The sequence below is a fragment of the Theropithecus gelada genome, chromosome 1 (assembly GCF_003255815.1).
Source record: "Theropithecus gelada isolate Dixy chromosome 1, Tgel_1.0, whole genome shotgun sequence".
In the NCBI taxonomy this organism is placed as follows: domain Eukaryota; kingdom Metazoa; phylum Chordata; class Mammalia; order Primates; family Cercopithecidae; genus Theropithecus; species Theropithecus gelada.
In genome coordinates this window covers 197,567,491-197,582,854 of record NC_037668.1, presented here as the reverse complement: position 1 = coordinate 197,582,854, position 15,364 = coordinate 197,567,491, and the positions used below count along the sequence as shown (strand labels likewise).

Here is a 15,364-nt window from a genome sequence, read left to right as displayed (position 1 = left end):
GTATTGAAGAGTGGCATACTATATTGAAGAGTAGGCATCCTTGTTTTCTTCCAGTTCTTAAAGGAATGCTTTCAACTTTTCCCTATTCAGTATCATGTTAGTTACAGGTTTATCATATATGGCCTTTATTATTTTGAGGTATGATCTTTCTGTGCCTAGTTTACTGTGGGTTTTTCTTATGAAGGGACGTTGAATTTTATTAAATGCTTTTTTCACATCTATTAAGATGATCGTATGGTTTTTGTCCTTCATTCTGTTGATATGGTGTATCACATTTATTGATTTGCGTATGTTGACCCATCCTTGTGTTCCCGGTATAAAACCCACTTGATCATTGTGTGTTATCTTTTTGATTTGGTGTTGGATTTGGTTTGCCAGTATTTCGTTGAGGATTTTTGCATTTGTGTTCATTAGTTTGTAGTTTTCTTTTTATTCTGTATCCTTTGTTTTGTGTCCTTCTTTGGTTTTGTTATCAGGGTGATTAATGGCCTTATAGAATAAGTTAGGGAGGGGCCTGTCCTTGATATTTTGGAATAGTTTCAGGAATATTGATATTACTTCTTCTTTGTACATTGGGTAGAATTTAACTGTGAAGCCATCTGGTACTGGGCTTTTCTTTGCTGGGAAATTGTAAAAATTACTGATTAATTCTTGCTGCTCATTACTGGTCTATTCAGATTTTCTAGTTCTTCCTGGTTCAATCTTGGTAGGTTGTGTTTTTCTGGGAATGTATCTATTTCCTGTAGGTTTTCTAGTTTATGAGTATAAAGTTCATTATAGTCTATGTTAATCTTTGTACTTCTGTGGAATCAGTTGTAATGTCTCCTTTTTCATTTCTGATTTTGTCTCTTCTCCCTTCTTTTCTTGGTTAGTCTGGCTAGTGGTTTATCAATTCTTTTTATCTCTTTGAAGAACCAGCTTTTCATTTCATTGACCTTTTGTGTGTGTTTTTTTTTTTAGTCCATATTTCATTTGGTTCTGCTCTGATCTTTATTTATTTTCTTCTGCTAGTTTTGGGTTTGGTTTGTTCTTGCTTTTCTAGTTCCTCGAGGTGCATTCTTAGATTATTAATTTGTAATCTTTCCACTTTTTGTTGTGGAAATTTATTGCTGTGTTCTTCTTAGCACTGCTTTTGCTGTATCCACAGGTTTGGTGTGTTGTATTTCCATTTTCGTTTGTTTCAAAAAAATTTTTTTAAATTTCTGTCTTAATTTCTTCATTGACCCTATTGTCATTCAGGAGCATGTTGTTTAATTTCTGTGTATTTGTATGGTTTGTAAAGTTTCTGTTGGTATTGATTTCTAGTTTTATTCTGCTGTTATGTGAGAAGGCACTTGATATGATTTCAGTTTAAAAAAATTTGTTGAGACTTTGTTTTGTGGCTTAACATATGGTCTGTCTTGGAGAATGTTCCATATGCTGACGAGAATATTGTATATTCTGCAGTTGTTAGAATGTTTTGTAAATGTCTGTTAAGCCCATTTGGTCTAAAGTCCAGTTTAAGTCCAGTGTTTCTTTGCTGATTATTTGTCTAGATGATATGTCTAATGCTGTAAGTGGGATGTTGAAGTTTCCCACTATTGTGTTGCAGTGTATCTCTTTCTTTAGGTCTAGTAATATTTGTTTTATGACTGTCAGTACTCCAGTGTTGGGTGCAAATGTATATTTAGAATTGTTATATATTCTTGCTGAGTTGGTCTCTTTAATATTATATAACCGCTTTCTTAGTCCTTTTTTTTTTTTTTTTTAACTGTTTTTAGATGGTTTTTTTCTCTTGCCATTTTTAGGATTCACTCTTTCACTTTGAGTTCAGACAGTCTGATTATAATGTTGCCATGGTGAGACCTTTTTACACTGTATTTGTTTGGTGATTGCTGAGCCTCTCATATCTGGATCTCTAAATCTCTTAACTATCAGTCATCTGTCCTGTGCTGTGCCAAGGATGAAATAATTCTGTGTTTTGTCTCTGCTTGGTAGAACTTGTCACCCCCAAGTAAGAACTAAGGCGCTGTGAAAATAAGTTTTGCCCAGTGTAAGTGTAGGATGTTCAAATCAGATGTTTAAACCTAATTCCAACATTTCTTGCCCCAACCATCTCTATAAGTGATAATTAATTCTCAGCTAGTCTAGTAAAGGAGATAGGTATGTGAATAAACAAATTACAAAGTTGTAATTTATTCAATGGTTTAATGATTGCACAACCATTAAAAATGAGGAATAGCTGTATATTTATTGCCATTGAAATACGTTCACTATGTGTTATTTTATTTTATTTTTTTGAGACGGAGTCTCACTCTGTTGCCCAGGCTGGAATACAGTGGCACGATCTCGGCTCGCTGCAGCCTCTGCCTCCCAGGTTCAAGCGATTCTCCTACCTCAACCTCCCAAGTAGCTGGGACTACAGGTGCCCGTCACCACACCCAGCTAATTTTTATATTTTTAGTAGAGATGGGGTTTCGACATGTTGGTCAGGCTGGTCCTGAATTCCTGACTTCAGGCGATCCACCCACCTCGGCCTCCCAAAGTACTGGGATTACAGGTGTGAGCCACCACGCCCAGCCATCACCATGTGTTATTGAGTGGTAATACAGATTCTAGAACAGAATGAATATCATGATCCCAGTCTTTTATTCACTGATTCAGCAAATGTATATTGAACGCACACTTTGTGGCAGGCACTGTGTTAGGTATTTGGAATACATGGGTGAACAAAGCAGTGTTCTTATGGAGTTTGTAACCTATTAACATAGAAAGAATGCCAGAGTAGAGACAGAATTATAAGAGGCAGCTTGAGGTACAGAAAGATTTGAGTTGGAAGCCACAATGGTGAGTTCATCCATAACAAGTGCGTAATTCTTGGTAGAATATTCTAGATACCTCTTTGGATTTCTGAACATCTTGGGAGCAGAGGCACTAATCGTTTTGTTCTGGACTATCTTTTCAGTGAGGTTTATATAGTGAATAGCCTTGGAATATATAACAATTCTAAATATATATTTGCACCCAACACTGGAGTACTGAGAGCCTCTTGAGCCAAAGACAAGTTTGTTGTTCAGTTTAACAATGTCTCGTTAGGGATAAAGGTCAGGCAGGTTTGCTTGATATAAGATTTGGGTTCCCCCAGTTCAAGATTCCTCAGCTGTGATTAAAACCCATTGCATGCACAGCATCTACCCAGGCCTCTCCAAGTTGCACTATGGGACTTGGAAGACAAGAGGAACCAGTGTGAACCTAAAGCTCGTGCTACTTGCTGTACATGAGTAGTAAAATTTTTTGCCTCTGACTTAGGAGTCTGTTGTCTTTTGCTAGCATCCAAGAAAGGTAGCAGTCCAATTGGTTACCTTGCAAATAGGCGAGACCCTTCACAGCTTTTAATGCATTCAGATGTGAGTTTATTTTTATTTTAATTTGAGGAGGCTCAGTTTTATTAAGGTATCGTTCTTATTTTACGGTGGCTTTTAGCTTCTATTTCTTGGTATTACGTTTAATTACTAAAAGGGTAGTGGATGTTTTTGCTAGTTTGCTCTAGAAGCACACTTTATGAGATGTCTGGACGATCCAATAAATTTTATCTCCAAAGTCATATATAAAAATGTCATTCAAAAGCTATCTAACCACAATGTATTATGCCTCTATACATGTTCTAATGTACAAATGTCATATATAAGAGTTCTTGCTAAAACAGCTTACTTTATCTTCTATTCTTATGTTCTGCCACCATTTTCTCCAGACTGAAATGGCTAGAGCCATGTTTTCAAACCCAGGTTTTAAAATTTTGACAAAAAAGTTTCCAATACTTTAATATTTTAGTGAGTTTTAATTGCTGTTATATTGTTAATTTGAATACTTTGTTTCTTAACTCCTATAACTCAATGAGATTACCAATCCTTTGGCCAAAAGGAAATGAGTTTTTAAAAATTTATCTTTTTTACTGAAGTTAGAATCTTTTTACAAGCGAAAATCAGATTTGAAAAGTTAATTATCTAAAGTACAACCTACTTCATGAAAACACTTTACTAAATTTCACTAGGTGGTTTTATTCCAGTAAATTTAGAAACTGTAGAGCATCTCCCTCCCCAAAATAAAAGCCCCCATAATTATCCATAATTATTTTTTAACCTATATGTTCATCCTTTACCTAGCCGTCTTACTAGTTAAATAACATGGAGAAAGAAGTAAAACAAATTGGCTTCAAGAAGCTCTTGACTTTGACATGGAATGGCAAGAAAGTGCAATAGAGAAATCTGCCCTTTGTGACAATATACAGAAAGTATAGGCAGATTTAATTTTATGAGAGATCTCATCAGCCTGGTTACTTAATTATTGTTCTTTGTTGTAAATTCAGCCTTCCTTCATTACAGCTTCTGAACAAACATGTTTTTTGATCTGTGTTTGGTAAAGATGATTCATTCCTTAAAGGGACAGATTTCTCTTTTTCAAAGAAGGAACTTACTCTGTTTTTGCAATATTTAAACTAGTCTGCTATTGATGGATATTTATGCTGATTTTTAATGCCAGATTTCATCATTGTAATGTTAACTTTAACATTTCTGAAATTGAGAAATGTTTAAAAATAGTTGGTACTTACTATTGCTGTTTGCCATCCTATTTAAAATTAAAAACCTTACTCCCTACCTCCAGTCATCTTTTATCTCTTTTTCCTGCTTTATTTTTCCACATAGCACTATACTAACTTATAGCTCTTATACCGATTGTTTATTGTTTTTCTCCTCTCATAAGCAGGCAGAAATCTTTTTGTTTTACCACTGTAAAATGTACTTTACCTGATACAGAGTGAGTACTCAATAAGTATTTGTTGAATGAATGAATGAAGAAATGTATGAGTGTCTGTTGTGGTCCAGATACCGTGCTAAGCCCTTTCTGTCCTTGAATGATTTTGTTCTTAAAATAAGTACAGGCTGAGTGCAGTGGCTCACACCCATAATCCTAGCACTTTGGGAGGCTGATGTGGGTGGATCACTTGAGGTCAGGAGTTTGAGACTAGCCTGGCCAACATGGTGAAATCCCGTCTCTATTGAAAATACAGAAATTAGCTGGGCATAGTACTGCGTGCCTGTGATCCCAGCCACTCGGGAGGCTGAGGAAGGGGAATTGCTTGAACCTGGGAGGAAGAGGTTGCAGTGAGCTGAGATTCCAGCCTGGGCGACAGAGCGAAACTGTGTGTCAACAAACAAACAAACAAACAAAAAACTGCATGAGGTAGAGGTATTCTAATGAGGAAAGTAAGTCTTAGGAGGAGGTTAAATTGCCCAGTATCACTCAGTTTATAAATGGTGGAGCTGAAATTAGAGCTTGAATTTACTTTTCATGCCAGATCCTAGGCTCCTAATTTCAACGTTATATATTTCTCAGCAACAAATTGTGTGATTTATTTAATTTGTTCTTTCTTTTTAAACAGGAAGAAGAGAATTTATCCAAAGATTAAAACTTGAAGCAACCCTTAATGTGCATGATGGCTGTGTAAGTAATTGTTAATTCTCAACTCTGAAGGGCTTTGATACTAAATGTTTAAGTGTTTGATGAAATGTCCCAATCCTCCCAGAAAGGACTGTGACTATAATAAAATGGGAGAGTAAAGTTTTACATTAAAATATAAAATTAAATTTTGAGTTTAGAAGAGTGTATGCAAGATTTTTTAAAGTGCAGATGAGTTTTCTTATATTATGGAAGGACTTCCATCTCATTCACTGTGCTGAAACTGCCTTTGTGACTTCATGTCATCAAATGTAGTGTGGTCACTTCTTAGAAACTTTAGACATATCGCTCAAACATATCCTCTTATTTTTTTTTTCTTTTTTTTTTTTTTTTTGGGACAGAGTCTCGCTCTGTTTCCCAGGCTGGAGTGCAGTGGCGCGATCTCGGCTCACTGCAAGCTCTGTCTCCCGGGTTCACGGCCGTTCTCCTGCCTCAGCCTCCTGAGTAGCTGGGACTACAGGCGCCTGCCACCAAGCCCAGCTAATTTTTTTGTATTTTTTAGTAGAGATGGGGTTTCACCGTGTTAGCCAGGATGGTCTCCATCTCCTGACCTCGTGATCCGCCTGTCTCGGCCTCCCAGAGTACTGGGATTATAGGCGTGAGCCATCGTGCCTGACCCATATCCTCTTTTTTGAAATACTTTTTCTCTTGGCTTTTGCTAACACCACAGTCTCTTGGTTTTCTTCCTATTCCGATCCATTGACTTGCTACATCTTCTCTGTCTCAGCTGACTCCTCCACTTATGGTCCTTCACATATTGGTTGCACAAAGACTCTGTCCTAGTACCTCCCACCCTCTTTTCTCTCCAGTTCAAAGTGACCCTCTCTAGTCCCATGGCTAAAAAAAAAAAAAAGAAAAAAGAAAACATGACTTCTGCCTCATCCCAGAGTTTATATATCCAGCTGTCTACTTAACATGTCCAGTTGCATGTCTAATAGGTATCCCAAATTTTGCAGATCCAAAACAGAACTCTTTTCAATTTTTATTATAAAAATTTCAAATGTACTCTTAATGTACTTGTCACCTAGACTTAGTAATTATCAAGATTTTGCCATATTTTCTTTTCTATTTTATTTTCTTCCCCCATCCACCTTGCTGAAGATCCGCCTTGCTGAAGATATATTATTTTACCCCTATATGTAAGCCTAAAAAGCAATTGACATTTTCTTATATAACCAAAATGCCCTTATGTAATTTAATAATATTTATTTTCTCAGTATTATCTAATATATAGTCCATATTTTCTTGTTTTAAAATATCTTTTTATTGTTATTTGTTGAAAAGATAATCCAAAGACACCTCTGTCTTGTATATTTTATGCCTTATACCTAGAATTCTCTTCTCCCACTTACCTGTAAAGCTTACCTTCTCATTTTATTTATGTGTTTATTATCTGGCATTATGATTAACAAACCAATTTATTTGTTCATAGTCTACACTTTTGCCCCTGTGCCCTGGCATACTAGACCAAGAAAATACCTTCACAAATTTATTTTTTAAATTTAGTATCAACAGGAATGCCCGAAACGTATGTGGCGCTTTATGAATTATTCATTGGTGAGACAGAGTATATTATGTGTTAGATTAATTATTATTTTTTTTTTTGAGATGGGGTCTTGCTCTGTCACCAAGGCTAGAGTGCAGTGGCACGATCTCAGCTCACTGCAACCTCCATCTCCTGGATTCAAGCAGTTCTCCTGCCGCAGCCTCCTGAGTAGCTGGGATTACAGGCACCCACCACCACGCCTGGCTAATTTTTGAGTCTTTAGTAGAGACAGAATTTCACCATATTGGCCAGGCTGGTCTTAAACTCCTGGCCTCAGGTGATTTGCCCACCTTGGCCTCCCAAAGTGCTGGGATTGCAGGTGTGAGCCACCGTTCCTGGCCCCAAGTTTTTTTGCAAGTTTAAACATACCTTTGTTCTCTGCTTTCACACTTGATTGGTGATCTGAGTGGACATAGGATTCTAGGTTGGACATTATTTTCACTCTGTAGTTTTTTGTTTGTTTGTTTGTTTTGAGACCGAGTCTCACTCTGTCTTCCAGGCTGGAGTGGAGCGGCACAATCTCGGCTCACTGCAACCTCCACCTCCTGGGTTCAAGTGATTCTCGTGCCTCAGCCTCCTGAAAAGCTGAGATTACAGTCTGCGCCACCATGCCTGGCTAATTTCTGACTTTTTAGTAGAGACGGGGTTTCACCATGTTGACTAGGCTGGCCTGGAACTCCTGACCTCAGGTGATCTGCCAGTCTCAGCCTCCCAGACTGCTGGGATTACCGGTGTGAGCCACCATACTCCACCCACTCTGTAGTTTTCAAGGTCTTATACAAACGTTTTCTAGTATTCACTGTAGCTGGTAAGAATGTTGCCAGCCTAATTACTTTTTGTTATTGTATAATAACTTGAATTACTTTTGTGAATTACCTCTTAGATTTGTGCTTAAATTTTTATATTTTTAAGAGCTTTATTGAGATATAATCAGCTGTACATATTTAAAGTGTACTATTTGATATGTTTAACACATGTAAACATACGCAAAGTCATCACCACATTCAAGATGATAAAATATTGATCATCCCCTAAAAGTTTGGCCATGTGCCCTCTCATTCCTTAACATCACGCTCAACCCCAGTCAACCAATGATCTCTATTCTGTCACTATAAATCAGTTTGCATTTTCTAGAATTTTATATAAATGGAATCATTGACTATGTATCCTTTTTTCATTTGGCTTTTTTAACTTTACATTTTGCTTAGAATAATTATTTTGGGATTCATGTTGTTGAGTGTTATCGGTAATTTATTACTTTTTATTGCTGAGGAGCATTTATTATATGGATAAATCATAATTTTTATATCTCTTCTCCTGTCAGTGGACATTGGGTTGTATCCAGTTGAGGACTGTTACAAATAAAGTTGCCATGAATATTCGTGTAGAGTCTTTGTATGAACATATGCTTTTATTCTTTTTTGGTAAATACCTTTGAGTAGAATGAATGAGTCATATGTTAGGTACCTGCTTAACTTAAGAAACCGATTGTTCTCCAGTGTTGTTGTACCATTTAACATTCCCACTGTTAGTATGTAGACGTTCCAGTTGGTCCATGTCCTCACCAGCATTTGGTGTGGTCAGTTTTTTTTTGTTTTGTTTTGTTTTTTTAAGACATTCTAACAGGTATGTAGTAGTATCATGTTGTGGTTACATTTCCTGCCCCATTAATTTTTACATATTCATCTGTATTCTGGAAACTTCCTGAACTCTCATATTCATTCAAGTAGCTTTTTTTTTCCTTAAGATTTTATAGGATATTCTATGTAAATAATCAAGTCATCTGAGAATTAAGATAGTTTTACTTCTTTTCTAGTCTGAATTCCTTTTATTTCTTTTCTTGACTTATTTCATTGGTTAGTATTCTACTATAAGATTGAACAGAAGGAGTGGAATCAGACATCCTCGTCTTGTTCTGATCTTAGAGGGAAAAACAGGGTTTCTCTCTGTTGCCCAGATTGGAGTGCAGTGGAACAATCATAGCTCACTATAGCCTTGACCTCCTGGGCTCAGGCTGTCTTCCCACCTCAGCCTCCTGAGTTAGCTGGGACCATAGATGCGTGCCACCACCCCGGCAAATTTGTTTTTTTGTAGAGGTGAAGTCTCATTATGTTGCCCAGTCTGGTCTTGAACTCCTGGGCTCAAGTGATACCTCCCACCTCAACCTCCCAAAGCAAAGTGCTGGGATTACAGGTATGAGCCACTGTGCTTGGCCTAAGAACATTGTCTCTTTCTATTTAGTATGATATCAGCAGTTTTTTCATGGATGCTGGTTATCAGGTCGAGGATGTTCTCCTTTATTCCTAACTTGCTAAGAGCTATCATCATGAATCATTGCTGGATTTTGCCAAGTGTCTTTGTATTTTCTGGGAAATGTCTAACTATGTTTCCATTTATTTAACAAAAATAAACTATTCAGGGTATCTGTGTCTTGAGTGAACCTTGTTTAATATGTGTGCTTCACTGAATTTATTTTATGTAAATTGTTGAATTTATTGACATAAAATTGTTCATAATATTCCCTTATGTCTTTAAATAGTTGTAGAATCTGTATTGTATGTTACTGTGTTTCTCATTACTGATACTGGTAATATTTTCTCCACGTTTTTTCCTGATTAGTTTGGCTAGAGGCTAGTTAATTTTGTCAAAGAACCAACCTCTGTTCTCATTAATTGTCTCCGTTGTTTTTCTGTTTTCTATTTCATTGATTTCTGCTAATATATTTATTATTTGAGTCTTCTGCAGACTTTGGGTTTCATTTGCTCTTTGTTTTGTAATTTTTTGAGTGGAAGCTGAGGTCGTTGATATGAGACCGTTGTCTTTTCTAAAATAGAGGTTTTTTTTGGTACTGTAAGTTTTCTTCTAAATATTGTTTTAGCTGTAATCCATAAATTGAGATATGTTGCATTTTTATTTTCATTGAATTCAAAATACTTCTTAATTTGTTTTGTAATTTCTTCTTTGACCATCTGTTATTTCTGTGGCCATCTGTTATTTCTTAGTTTTCCAATGTGTCTTTATGTTAATGATTTCTGATTTAATTCCATTTTGGTCAGACAACATACTTTCAATGACTTGTGGTCTTTTATTTAAATACATTAAGATTTGTTCTGTGGCCCAGAATATCATCTCTATCAGTAAATGTTTCTTCTACACTTAAAAAATGTATGTTTTGCTCTTTTTTAGTTGTTACAAGCATGATGATAAATCTGGTCCATGTGCTGACATCTTGATTAGAAGTGGACATTTATTTTTTTTTAAATTTAGGTATAGCTCACATACTATAAAATTCACCCATTTTAAGTGTTCAATTCGGTGGTTTTTACTGTATTTGTAAAGTTGTGGAGCCATCGCCACTATGTAATTCCACTAATTTTATCATACGAAAAAGAGTACCAATTATGAGTCACCATTTCGCCTCCATTTAGCAGTTAGCAATCACTAATACTTTCTGTCTCTACCAATCTGTGTATTCTGGACATTTCATATAAATGGAATCATACAATATTGGCTGTTAATGTCAGGGTTCTTTCACTTAGTGTAATGTTTTCAAGGTTCATCCATGTTGTAGTGTGTGTCAGTATTTCATTCCTTTTCATGATCGAATAAATATTTCCTTGTACAGATATACCACATTTAATCTGTTCATCAGTTGTTGGGTATTTGGGTTGTTTCCATTTTTTGGCAATTATGAATAATGCTGCTGTGAACATTTGTGTACAAATTTTTGTGTATTGTAAGTTTTCAATTATCTTGGCTGTATACCTAGTTGTAGAATTGCTAGGTCATATGGTAAACTGATACCTCACTTTTTGGGGAGGTATCAAAACTGTTTTCCAAAGAGCTATACCATTTTACATTCCTGACAGCAACATATAGGGTTCCAGTTTCTCGACACCCTTGCCAACTCTTGTTATTTTCTGTTTCTTTAAAAAAAATTATAATCATCCTAATGGATATGAAGTGGTAATTTGTTGTGATTTTGGTTTTTATTTCCCTGATGACTAATGATGTTGAGCATCTTTTTATGTGCACATGAGTCATTTACATACCTTCTTTGGAGAAATGTCTATTTAAATCTTTTATCTATTTTTAATTGGATTGTTTGTCTTTTTGTTGTTGAGTTGTATTTGTATATTCTGGGACTCTTATCAGATATATGATTTGCAAATATTTCCCTTCATTCTATGGGTTGTCTTTTCACCTTCTTCATAGTGTCCTTTAATGTACAAAAGTTTTTAATTTTGGTGAAGTCTAATATCTTTTTGCTGTTTGCTTGGGCTGTTGGTGCCATATTTAAGAAACTTGATTAATCACTGATCATGAAGATTTATACCTGTTTTCTTCTAAGAGTTGTATAGTTTTAGCTCTTCTGTTTAGATCTGTGATGTATTTTCAGTTAATTTTTATATAGTATAAAGTAGGGGTCCAAGTTTTTTTTTTTTTTTTTAGTGGCAATTATGTAATTGTCTCAGCACCATTGGGTGAAAAGACTTTTCTTTCATTGAATGGTCTTGGATCTCTTGTCAAAAATCACTTGACCATAAATGGAGGAGTTTATTTCTGAACTCTTAATTCCATTACATTGATCTGTATGTCTTTGTTTTTGCCAGTACCACACAGTCTTGATTACTGTAGTTTTGTAATAGGTTTTTCTAGTTTTATTTTAGGTGATCTGGTTTTATGCCTGTGAATACTAAATAAATTCAAATATGTAAATTTACACAATGAAACTTAGTGGCTCTGACATTTCATTGTAAAATATCAGAACATTGTGTTTACTAAATGACAGTCAATATTTAATGCTTTATTATTAATTTTTTAGGGCAGTTTTAGGTTCATAGCAAAATTGAGAGGAAGGTATGGGAATTTCCCATATATCCCCTGCCCACATACTTGCATAGCATTTTCCATTATCAGCATCTTCCACCAGAGTGGTACATTTGCTATACTTTATGAGCCTACATTAATACATCATAATCCACCCAAAGTCCATAGTTTACAATAGGGCTCACTCTTGGTTTCAGACATCTAATGAGTTTGAACAAATGTATAATGATATATATTCACCATTATAGTATCATGTGGAGTTGTTTCACTGCCTTAAAAATCTTCTGTGCTTGATGGCCGGGTGCGGTGGCTCACTCATGCCTGTAATCCCAGCACTTTGGGAGGCAGAGGTGGGCAGATCACGAGGTCAGGAGATTGAGACTATCCTGGCTAACACAGTGAAACCCCGTCTCTACTAAAAATACAAAAAAATAGCCGGGTGTGGGGGCGGGTGCCTGTAGTCCCAGCTACTCGGGAGGCTGAGGCAGGAGAATGGCGTGAACCCGGGAGGCGGAGCTTGCAGTGAGCTGAGATCCCGCCACTGCACTCCAGCCTGGGTGACAGAGCGAGATTCCGTCTCAAAAAAAAAAAAAAACAAAAAAACTTCTGTGCTCTACCTATCTTTCATCCACCTTCCGAACTCCTGATGACCACTGATCTTTTTATAGTCTCCATAGTTTAGCCTTTTCCAGAATGTCATATAATTGGAATCACATAGTATGTAGCCTTTTCAGATTGTTTTTCTTTCACTTATACATTTAAGTTTCCTCTATCTTTTCATGACTTCATAGCTCATTTCTTTTTAGCGCTGAATAATACTTCATTCTGTAGATGTACCACAGTTTATCCATTCACCTGCTGAAGGACATCTTGGGTGCTTCCAAAAACTGGCAGTTATGAGTAAAGTTGCCATAAACGTTTGTGGGCAGATGTTTGTGTGGACATATGTTTACGTTCGTGTGCAGGTGTATGTGTGATCATATGTTTTCAGCTCCTTTGGATAAATAACAAGGAGCATGCTGCATTGTACATTTAGAGAATGTTTAGTTTTTATAAGAAATCACCAGCTGTCCTTCAAAGTAACTGTACAATTTTGCATTCCCACCAGCAATGAATGTAAGTTCCTGATGCTCCACATCCTTGCCAGTATTTGATGTTGTCAGTGTTCTCTATTTTGGCCATTCTAATAGGTATGTAGTGTATTTCCCTGATAACATAGGACGTGGATTATCTTTTCATATGCTTGTTTGCAATCTGTGTATCTTCTTTGCTGCAGTACCTGTTATGGCCTTTGGCTCATAATCAGATTGTTTCTTATTGTTGTGTTTTAAGTGTTCTTTATGTATTTTAGATAACAGCACTTTATTAGATGTGTCTTTTGCAAGTATTTTCCCTGTCTGTGTCTTGTCTTCTCATTTTCTTGACATTGTCTTTTGCAGGGTGGAAGTTTTTAATTTTAGTGAAGTCAGGCTTATCAATGATTTCTTTTATGGATCTTGCCTTGGTGTTGTACTTAATAAGTTATCACCATACCCAAGGTCATCTGAGTTTTTTTCCTATGTTCTCAGAGGTTTATAGTTTTGTGTTTATGTTTAGATCTGTGATCTATTTTGAATTAATTTTTGTGAAGGGTTTAAGTTATGTGTCTAGATTTTTTTAAAATTTATTTTTTGCATGTGAATATGCAGTTGTACCAGCACCATCTGTTGGAAGGACTAGCTGCATTGTATTGACTTTACTCCTTTGTCAAAGGTCCGTTGATCGTGTTTATGTGGGTCTGTTTCTGGGCTCTGAATTCTGTTTCATTATACCATACTGTCTTATTTGGTGTAGTCTTACAGTAAAAATTTTTAAAAATTATTTATTTATTTTTTGAGACAGAATCTTGGCCTCTTACCCAGGCTGGAGTGCAATGACATGATCTGGGCTCACCGCAGCCTCTGCCTCCTGGGTTCAAGTGATTCTCCTGCCACAGCCTCCAGAGTAGCTGGGATTACAGGCACGCACCACCATGCCCAGCTAATTTTTCTGTATCTTTAGTAGAGACGGGATTTCACCATGTTGGCCAGGCTGGTTTCGAACTCCTGACCTCATGATCTGCCTGCCTTGGCCTCCCAAAGTGCGGGGATTACAGGCTCCTTATAGTAAGTCTTGAAGTTGGGTAGTGTCAGCTATCTTGGGATTTTCCGCTTATCTTTGTGTTACTGATTTTAGTTTAATTCCGTTGTGGTCTAAGAGTAGACACTGTATGATTTTCATTCTTTTAGATTTGTTAAAGTGTATTTTAAGGCCTCAAATATGGTCTGTCTTGGTAAATGTTCCATGTGAGCTTGAGAAGAACAACTTTGTTCTCCCTTGATATGTGTTGGCTAGCTCGAGTCTTTGAAACTTTAGAATCAGTTTGTCAGTACCCACAAAATAATTTGCTGAGATTTTGATAGGCATGCATCGAATCTGTAGAACAAGTAGGGAAGAATTGACACCTTGAGAATATTGAATCTTTCTATTTATTAATATGGAATAGCTCTTCATTTATTTCTTTGATTTCTTTTACCAGAGTTTTATAATTTTCCTCATAGAAATCTTACACATATTTTATTCAATTTATACCTAAGTGTTTCTTGTTTTGGAGTGCTAATGTAATGGTATTGTGTTTTAAAATTCAAATTCCACTTGTTCATTTCTGGCATACAGGAAAATAATTGACTTTTTAATATTAACCTTTTATCCTTTTACTTTGCTACAATACTTATTAGTCCCAGGAGGGTTTTTAAAAAATTTTTTTTTATTTTTTGAAAGAGTCTGGCTCTGTCGCCCAGGCTGGAGTGCAGTGGTGCGATCTCGGCTCAGTGCAAGTTCCGCCTCCCAGGTTCACACCATTCTCCTGCCTCAGCCTCCCTAGTAGCTGGGACTACAGGTACCTACCACCACACCTGGCTAATTTTTTGTAATTTTAGTAGAGACGGGGTTTCACCGTGTTAGCCAGGATGGTCTCAATCTCCTGACCTCATAATCTGCCCGCCTCGGCCTCCCAAAATGCTGTGATTACAGGTGTGACCCACTGCGCTCAGCCTCCAGGAGGGTTTTTAAATTTTTATTTTCCATATAGATGATCTTGTTATCTGCAGACCGTTTTATTTCTTATTTTCCAATCTTTATACTTTTCCTTTGCTTTTCTTTCCTTTTCTTGTCTTATTGCATTAGCTAGGACTTAAAGTATGGTGTTGAAACGAAGTGGTGAGAGAGGACGTCCTTGCCTTGTTTTTGATATTAGCAGGAAATCTTCTTCAGGTTGAGTGTCTTTAATTTGAAAATCTGAAAAATTGAAATGCTCCAAAATTTGAAACTTTTTGAGTGCCAACATGATGCTCAAAGCATTTTGGATTTCAGAAATGCTGTAAGATTTCCACTGAGACCTACTTAGTTGCCCCTCACAGATTTTAATTCGCTTTGTTTTGATTTTCATTGAATTCAAAATCTTTTAAAATTTCT

General features: G+C 36.3%; 1 protein-coding gene across 13 annotated transcripts in view; it reads left to right on the top strand.

Moving 5' to 3' along the window:
* Window positions 1-15,364, top strand: part of DCAF6 (DDB1 and CUL4 associated factor 6) — a 141,809-nt gene that overhangs the window by 9,749 nt on the left and 116,696 nt on the right. For 11 of the 13 annotated variants that reach the window (XM_025355682.1, XM_025355513.1, XM_025356258.1 and 8 more), the window contains exon 2: window positions 5,420-5,481. The exons of the other annotated variants lie outside the window; for them this stretch is intronic. In XM_025355682.1, coding sequence (XP_025211467.1) covers window positions 5,420-5,481 — 62 coding nt within the window. The remainder of the gene's footprint in view (window positions 1-5,419; window positions 5,482-15,364) is intronic. 13 annotated transcript variants of the gene reach the window in all.